This window comes from Zootoca vivipara, chromosome 10 (genome assembly GCF_963506605.1).
Source record: "Zootoca vivipara chromosome 10, rZooViv1.1, whole genome shotgun sequence".
NCBI classification, from domain to species: Eukaryota; Metazoa; Chordata; class Lepidosauria; order Squamata; family Lacertidae; genus Zootoca; species Zootoca vivipara.
Window position 1 is genome coordinate 64414484 of NC_083285.1, and position 8972 is coordinate 64423455.

Below are 8972 nucleotides of genomic sequence, written 5' to 3' on the forward strand. Positions count from 1 at the left end.
GCCCAAAATGTTACCCTCAGGATGCCTTCCAATTCTAAAATTCTATGACTCTGTGATTCATTCCCTCCCTGGGAGAGAGCACTCTGCCTGAAATCCTGGTAGAGCTGCTTCCAGACAGAGTAGGCAAAACTGGGCTTGATGGACCACCAGTCTGACTCAACACCAAGCAGTTTCCAATGTTCCTATGAGAGTTGAAGTCCACCAAGATCTGGAGGGACACCAGGATCCTCACCCTTGGAATAAGACGACTCTGGGCTAGATGAGCCAGTGAGCTAGCTCACTGTGAGAAGGCCAGCTCTTACTGGTAAGCTTTCTTCACATCTCCATCCCCTTTCCGTTATAGATTCTGCTGGGGCAGAAATACAACACGTCCGTTGACTGGTGGTCCTTTGGGGTCCTTCTCTACGAGATGCTGATTGGTCAGTCTCCCTTCCATGGTCAGGACGAAGAGGAACTCTTCCAGTCTATCCGCATGGACAGCCCGTTCTACCCTCGTTGGCTCGACAAGGACGCAAGGGACCTTCTTGTGAAGGTCAGGTCAAGTAGAGAGGGAGGCAGGGATGAAGGAAGGATGAACTGAGCAAAATCCCTTTCTACTAGAATAATTCTCCCAAGCATTTCCTCATCATTTCCTTCATACATAGAGTCATTTCCTTTGCACTAAATACGGTCGTTTTTTTCCTGATGGAATTTACTTTTAAAGATGAAATAAGAGTTTATCTTTAAGGGTGCCTCCAGAGTGCCTCTGTTTGGGGGTTATTCTGGAAATGTCAATGATGAATTTCCTTAAGGACTTCTTATTTTTTTTTCTGTTAAACCACAGAGCCTAGGGCTTGCCGATCAGAAGGTCGGCGGTTCAAATCCCCTTCTTATTTTTTTATTTTAAAAAAAGTTTTTAAAAATTGTTATTATTTATTACATGTGTATATCGCCCTTCACCCGTAGATCTCAGGGCAGTCCACGACATAAAAATGCAAGATAAAAAGCACAAAATGCATAATAAAAACAAGAAGCAAGTAAACCAATAACACCCTCCCTCCACCCAACAGTAAGTGCTGTTTTTTCTTAATTTAGCGTTCTTTCGATTTCCAGCTTTTTGTAAGAGAACCGGAAAGGAGATTGGGAGCCAAGGGGAACATCCGCCAACATCCCTTTTTCCAAGAAATCAACTGGGAAGCCATTGAAGCGAGAGCAGTCGAACCCCCTTTCAAACCTAGAGTGGTGAGAGAAAAAAACTTAACCTTTCCAAGTTTCTTTATTTCTCTCCGCAACTAAAAATGAATGATCCCTGCAGATCAGAGGGGAGGTGGTTGAGTTTCCTTGTTTGTGGACTCCAGAAAATCTTACCATGTTTAGACTTTCTTTCTTTTTTTAGATTCAGGACGCGGGTGGCGCTGTGGGTTAAACCACAGAGCCTAGGGCTTTTCGATCAGAAGGTCGGCGGTTCGAATCCCCACAATGGGGTGAGCTCCCGTTGCTCGGTCCCAGCTCCTGCCAACCTAGCAGTTCAGAAGCACGTCAAAGTGCAAGTAGATAAATAGGTACCGCTCCGGCGGGAAAGTAAACAGCGTTTCCGTGTGCTGCTCTGGTTCGCCAGAAGCGGCTTAGTCATGCTGGCCACATGACCTGGAAGCTGTACGCCGGCTCCCTCGGCCAATAAAGTGAGATGAGCGCTGCAACCCCAGAGTCGATCACGACGGGACCTAATGGTCAGGGGTCCCTTTACCTTTTAGGTAGCCGTGTTGCTCTGACGCAGTCGAAATAAAAATAAAAAAATAAAAAATTGTCCAGTAGCACCTCATAGACCAACTAAGTTTGTTCTGGTATAAGCTTTCGTGTGCATGCGCACTTCTTCAGATGCACACGAAAGCTTAAACCAGAACAAACTTAGTTGGTCTATAATGTGCAACTGGCCAATTTTTTATTTTTATTTATTATTTCGACTTTTTTGGCTTGTTTTTAAAATTATTTCTATGCAACCTTTCATTATTATTTTTTTAAAAAATACCAGGGCAGTTTCTAGGATGATAAAGCAGTGTTGAACAAAAACCATATCAGTTACAGTTACAGCAGCTAGAGAAGCCAGGGGGTGGCTGATCCATTAGGGCAAATGCGGCGCAACCCCACCAACTTCGCCCAGCCCCCACCTGTCTGTCTTCTTATTTACAACCTGTCCAGAAGGTGCTGCTGTTTGCCAGCTGTCTCTCAAGCTTGCCTCTCAATAGCAAAGAGGATGGGGACAAAAGTAGAGTTCAACAGTTCTGGCGCCACCTAGTGCTGGGCTCCTTTCCTTCTGCCCTATGGGTCCCAATGGCCAACAACCACCACTGCAGTCAGGAAGAGCTTGGGAGAATCACTAAAGGCTTGGTTTCTCATTGGAGGGCTACAAATTCCATCGTCCTTCATCCTGGCCGGGGCTGGTGGGAGTTAGAGAGCCACAGGACCCCTGTCCCTGTTTTTAAAGGTTCAAGGGCATCTTCTTAATGCAGACGCAGGTGCCATATTGCCCTCTCAAAGTTGCTGGACTCCCATCTGCCTAGCCGGTAGTCAGAGATGATGGGAGTTGTAGTCCAACAGCAACATCTGGAAAGCACCACATTAGCTTAAGCAATGTTTCTTAAACTTGGGTCTTCAGCTGTCGGTGGACTACAACTCCCATCATCCCTGACCACTGGTCCTGCTGCTAGCTAGGGATGATGGAAGTTGTAGTCTGAGAAACACTGTGCAACCCTTCCCACTGCTGTTTCTGTTGCTGCTGCTTCTAACTCCGTTTCCCCTCTCCCTTCTGCAAGAAATCCCCTGGCGACTGCAGCAACTTCGACAAAGAATTTCTGAACGAGAAACCCCGGCTGTCGTTAGGAGACCGGAGCCTCATCAATAGCATGGACCAAAACATGTTCCGAAGCTTTTCCTTTACCAACCCCATCATGGAAAAGTTCCTCTCCTGAGAGACAAACGCCCTGGGATCAAGGTGGCTTCAAGAACAACAAAAACAACAACAACCATAGCCTCCAAACTCCCAGCTGGCCAAAGTCATGCTTCTCATTGGACGACGGAGGTGGTGGCCTGGATCCAAAGGTGCCCTTCTCCCGGTGGAAAGTCTCTTTTGCTAACAGAAGGGCTGCTTCCGACCTGGCAGAAGAGGATTGCACGAGAGAGGTGACCCCAAATTCCAGGGAAGTTCTATCGTTTGAAGAAGCTCTCGCACAAGGTTTTGCACAAGCTCGGAGGCCAGGGCTGGAGGGCGACTTCATTGGGCAGCACCTGAAGGCATTCAACCATCTTAGCCAGGGTAGGGCAGGCTGCACGGCCCACATCACTGTATCCTCCAGCATCTGCTGCCAGTTACTGCCTGCCGCCTGAGGCAGCCGCCTCGCTCTGTCCGATGGGAGCGCCGGCCCTGCTGGGAGACGGTGATTTCCTCCCAAGCAAATGGGCAGTGGCAACAGCTGCGAGGAGGATGGGGATAGCCTACACAGAGAGGAAGGCCCACTGAGAACATCTCCCCCAAAGTCCCCTGGAACTGGCACCGCACAAGCTCTTTTCAAGACCACTAGGGTTTTTACATGCCACGGCTGGCTATCTTCTTCGTTCACTGTATGACAATTCAGCCCCTGACACACTGCACCATGGTTTGACAGAACAGCACTCATACATTCTTGCCTCCTGCTCGCGGTTGTTTGGATCTGAGCCACTGTGGTTTGCTGGATGGTGTGGGTGTCCCAGGAGGAACACTTAAGAAGGGAATATCTGCGATAACTTGGCGGCCTTTTACTCAGTTCCATCGTTCTGCCCTGTGGTGGAGAACCTCTGGTCTTCAGACCTTATAAGGCCCAACAGGGGTCCTAACTGGCCTGTGAGGATGTTTTCTCCAAAACCACATCCACTTGCCTCCCCCCCCCCCGAACACTGTACATGGCATCAGGCCAGATGTAGACGAGTCTGCAAAGGAAGAATGTGGAGCTTAAAGTGGGATCCCCATTATTCCCTCCCAGGACCAATCAGCTGATCTTCACTGACAGGGAGCCCCACTGGGATTGGCTGAGCCAGGGAGTAAGCCGTCAGGCGTGCCCTCATTCAGCCAATGGGGTGGCCAGCTTTGATCAGCTGATGAGTGCTGAGAGACATTGTTTTGCAGCAGACAACTGGATGCAGCAACTGGACTTTAAGGGTGATGGCTGACAGTGCCAATCAGCTGAGAGCCCTCATTCTGAAGTCCCTTTGCAAGCAGATTATATACGAACTGGACCTCAACATGAGCCGCATTGTAGCAAATCCTCCACATTTCCGTTAGTGTCCCGATCTACCTCCTTGGTCCTTTCGAGATCCTGCTGTGATCCTGTGAGGCTTTTGCAAGATCTCGGTCTCATGGGTTCCACCTCAGAGGATTGTCAAGTCTCTGTGTGGTTTTCCTCACCTGTGAGAGCTCCTTCAGCTGGTTAGGCTCTCTCTCCCTGTGGGACTCGTGCGATAACTCAGCCCCGTTCGGCTTCAAGAGATACTGTCTCTTTCTTGTTTGATGCAGGCACTTTTCAAGGGTCATAGGTCAGTGGCGGAGAGCATGTGCTTTGCGTGGAGAAGGCCCCAAATTCAATCCCTGGCATCTCCAGTTAAAAGGGTGGAGGTAACAGGAAAGACTCTTTCCTGTCAGGGACCTGGGAAGACAAAAATATAAGCAGAACCTGCTGGACAAGGACAGTGGGTCCAGGATCCTGTTCTCGCAGTGGTCAACCAGATGCAAGCCGGTTATAAGCTGCCTTATCTTTACTCCGTCCTTAGGCCCATCCAGCTCTGACAATGGCTCTCCAGGATTTCAGACCAGGGTCTCTCCCAGAGCTACCAGGATATCATAGAATCATAGCATTTTTGAGCTGGAAGAGATTCTGAGGGTCCTCTAGTCCAACTCCCTGCAATGCAGGAATCTCAGCTAAAGCATCCATGGCAGATGGCCATCCAGCCTCTGCTTTAAAACCTCCAAGGAAGGAGAGTCCACCACTTTCGGAGGGAGTCTATTCCACCCTTGAACAGCTCTTACTGTTAGAAAATTCTTCTTGATGCCTTCTTTGAAGCCATTGGTACAAGTCCTACCCTCCAGAGCAGGAGAAAACAAGCTGGCCCCATCCTCCATGTGACGGCCCTTTGAAATATTTGAAGATGACTCGTACCTCCTCCCAGTCTACTCTTTTCTAACCTAAACATAACCAGCTCCTTCAACTGTTCCTCATAAGGCTTGGTTTCCAGACCCTTGATCATCTTGGTTGCCCTCCTCTGCACACCTTCCAGCTTGTCAACATCCTTCTTAAATTATGGTGTCCAGAATTGGATACAGTATTCCAAGTGTGGTCTGACCAAGGCAGAATAGAGGAGTACTATGACTTCCCTTGATCTGGACACTAGACTTCTGTTGATGCAACCTAGAATAGCATTAGCTTTTTTTGCTGCTGCGTCACCCTGTTGACTTATGTTCAGCTTGTGGTTGACTAAAATCCTTAGATCCTTTTCACGTGTGCTACTGGCAATCCAGGTGCAGCTGGTTCTTCCTGCGTAAGTGTAGAACCTTAAATTTGTCCCTATTGGAATACATCTTGCCCAGTTCTCCAATCTGGTAAAATCATCTTGAATCCCAATTCTGTCTTCAGGGGTTGAACCTTGGAACCTTCTGCATGCAAAGCAGATGCCCAGCCACTGAAATATAGACCACTTACATCAAAAGGTGACGTTCCCCATCCTTCTTCACGTAAGTGTGTCTGGTGCGGTGGCATAACTAAGACCACGAGTTCCATGCCTGCTGTATATCTTGCCTTAGGCATAACCTAACTTATTACTCTGCCCAACATCGGGTGTCCCAGCCTCCACTGAGAAGGACCCCACAAACAGCACACAAATCTATGTGGCCCAGCCTTCCCACTCCAGTCTTTGCAAAAAGCAGCTCTACTGTCTGCCCTGCCTATCCTAATGATGGGTGTTTTGCTCATATGTACATAGGACTTCTAGTGATGCTCATTCAATGGGTCTCCATAATCTGTTGTTGGTTTTTTTTCCTCCGGTCAATGGAAGAGCTCTCTATGTGTGCATATTCCTTACGGTCGGGTTGAAGTGTTATAATTAGATTTGTTAATAATAATGGATTTTTGAAAAACTGTTTGTGATGTTTGTACAGGTAAATAAAATGTTGTCCACGGTAATGGGAGCAAATGTGTTTGTAGGGAGACTGTCAGGGTGTGTTGTGACTACTCTTGAGTAACGGCCGTACACATGCTTGTCTTTCAGACGTTTTTATTGGTGCACATTATTTACAGTGTAACGGATTGCTCATTTCATGTCTACCCGCTCGAGTCAGATTCCTGCACTACTCCCTTCCCATTCGGGACCAGCATAAAAGCCTCGGAACTGAGAAGCGCCTCCCTTTCCTCCTCCTTCTCAATTCTGGCATCGAGGGGACGGGTCTTCTGTCTGACCTATTCCTGTCCACTCTTTCCGCCTCCCTCTCTTCCTGCCTATGGAGCAGGGGCTCTTTGATGTTACCAGAGCCCTGGCACTCCCTCTCCGTTTCCTGACTCACCCCTTCAGACCCCTTGCTCTCATGACTGCTTGGAGACGGGCTGCTTCTGATGAGGGGGGAGGGTTCTCTATAATCCCTCCCCCTTACAGAGACCAAAGCAGGTAATGTAATGGCTGCAATGCGCTGTTCCGTAGTACATTGCATCAGAGCTGGCCTTAAGAGATGTTCATTTCTGAAAGCGGAAAGCATGACATGAAGTTTTATGATGATCATGAAACTTCTCACTTGTCCTCTTGCTCATGAGGTGATGAGGAAGGTTACCTCTTTCTCCCTTGAATAATACACCTGGAGGAGGAAATTGGGAGGACGCCACTCTTTCTCGCTTCCTCTTTCAGCTCTATGGTCTTTTCAAGGTTCAGGTTACCTCTACTGGATCCATCTTTTACCTAGATCACTTTGACAGGTTTAGCGTGTGAACTTTCTATTTCTCTTAAGGGGAGGGGGCTTGTCCTGAAGTGGGGAGAGAGAATTGACCAAAGGGAGAAACACCAAGAGCACTCAAATTTCAAAACAAATGTCACTGGTGAATGTAGACCAGGGGCGGCTAGCCGTTTTTCACCCGAGGGCCACATATCAGCCTCCCAGGGGCCACATATCAGCAGAGAGCATGGACAAAGGTAGGTGTGGCCACCCTTCGCGGTCACAGGCAGGCAGCCACGCTGCCACCCAGAACCTCCTTCAGCGAATCCATCCAGACCAGCTGAGGAGCCCATTTCTGTAGCAGCCCATTTCCGTTCATCAAATGATCAATCTGATTACCAGGAAAGGAGACAGGTGCATCCCCACCACGGCTCTCTGCGCTGCCCATCCCATCGCTGCTGTGTCTGCTTTCTTTTTCTGCTTTTTTGCCCCCCCCTGCCAAAACTGATGGAATCTTAAGTGGGGGAACAAAAAAAATGCTTTAGGGGGATGGATTAAACCTTCTCTTCTGGGCGTTGTACATTCCTGGTGTAGACAAGGCTGAGCTACTTGGACCACTGGTCTGACTCAGTAGACTTCTTCACACGTTGTCAGGCATGGAGAGTCCTCCCCTCCCTTCGGTAACTTCACAGATAAGAATTAACTAACAGATGATAGATTTATGGTCCTTTTATTACAGCGTCATGTTGCAAGCACAAATACACAGCCCTCTGCAAGGTGGGCCATTGCCTAGTCTAATCCTCCTTCCGGTTTCCGCAGCATTTTGGCCGCCAACGGGAAGTTCCTCCCTCCCTCTGACTCCTTTGCTCTCTGATACGTTCCGACCTCCAAGTCCGAGGAGAGGGGGGATCCTCCACACTCTCAAGTGACGTCTCAGCTAGCTGTCCCCTCCCTTCTGATTCTGTTGTCATTATCTCGCAACTGGGCAACTCCTCCCTAAGCGGCTCAGCTTCTGCCTCTCTCTTTGCTTCTGAACACGCTGTGGGCAAGGGGGGCGACTCTGCCCCCTCCAGCTCTCCATCGGAGAGAAGCTGGTCTGCTATAGAATGCATTCCCCAGAACTCATCTTCAGACCATTCCCTGACACACATTGTACTGAACACAAGCACAAACTGTCCCTAGACATTTGCAAGTGTTTGCGAAAGATTGTACACTGCTTGATTTGCACATCTCAGCTGCTGCGTACACGGGACTCCATGCACCTTGGAGATTACACGTGCATATAACCTTGCACACCAGCTATTTATGGGCACAGGCACATAGTGCACACTTGCTGAATGCAACATGTAAACACCACTGCCCTGTACACAGGTTGCACACTCAAATGTAGCATGTGAACACAATGCAAGACACCCTCCCTGGCTGGAAACCCTGGCTGTAGGTCACATGCAGACTGAGCAAGCCTTTTGCTGCTTCTCACGTTTTGAGATACCATCACCACTTCTGGAAGACAGCCAGGCAGCTCGGCTGAGGATGACTCACTTTGCAAGAAACACCTGTCGACACTCGGTCACAATCGCCTCTCTATTTAAAGGAAATCTTAGCAGGGTGTGATTGTCATCAACCCAAAGTAAAAAAGGGAGCTTGGCCTGCTAAATTTCTCGGAACAGCTTGACCTGCTAAATTTCCAGTCATTGTGTACATCTGTAATGAGCAAAAATCTGCTCTTATTCCCTTATGGGGTACACAAGAGCCCTTATTGGGTTCTCCATCGGTCGGAGAATATAACAGAGGCCAACCAGAGAATTTTGAGAAGCAAAGCCTTTATTTTTGCTGTTGCAACAGGGTCCTTCCCCTCACACAAGAGATCAAGGAAGGAACCCAGAACAAGAGAGAACCTCCACTTTTATCAGTTTTCCCATCACCAAGAAACACCCCCAAAATACATCATTCCTACATCACAGCTACGTAATCAATACCTCACAAAAAAGGGAGGGTTCAAGGTAGAAATCTGAGCACCTTTGACACCTCTCCTAGTCCTCTTCTTACC

General features: G+C 48.5%; 1 protein-coding gene across 2 annotated transcripts in view; it reads left to right on the forward strand.

The window, feature by feature from the left end:
• The window catches only part of PRKCQ (protein kinase C theta), a 56929-nt gene extending 50092 nt beyond the window's left edge, over window positions 1-6837 (forward strand). The window contains exons 16-18 of one of the 2 annotated variants that reach the window (XM_035128182.2): window positions 344-532; window positions 1075-1221; window positions 2793-6837. In XM_035128182.2, coding sequence (XP_034984073.2) covers window positions 344-532; window positions 1075-1221; window positions 2793-2948 — 492 coding nt within the window. In that variant the 3' untranslated portion in view covers window positions 2949-6837. The remainder of the gene's footprint in view (window positions 1-343; window positions 533-1074; window positions 1222-2792) is intronic. The other variant, XM_035128183.2, reaches the window with a different exon arrangement.
• The last annotated feature ends 2135 nt before the right edge of the window (window positions 6838-8972 follow it).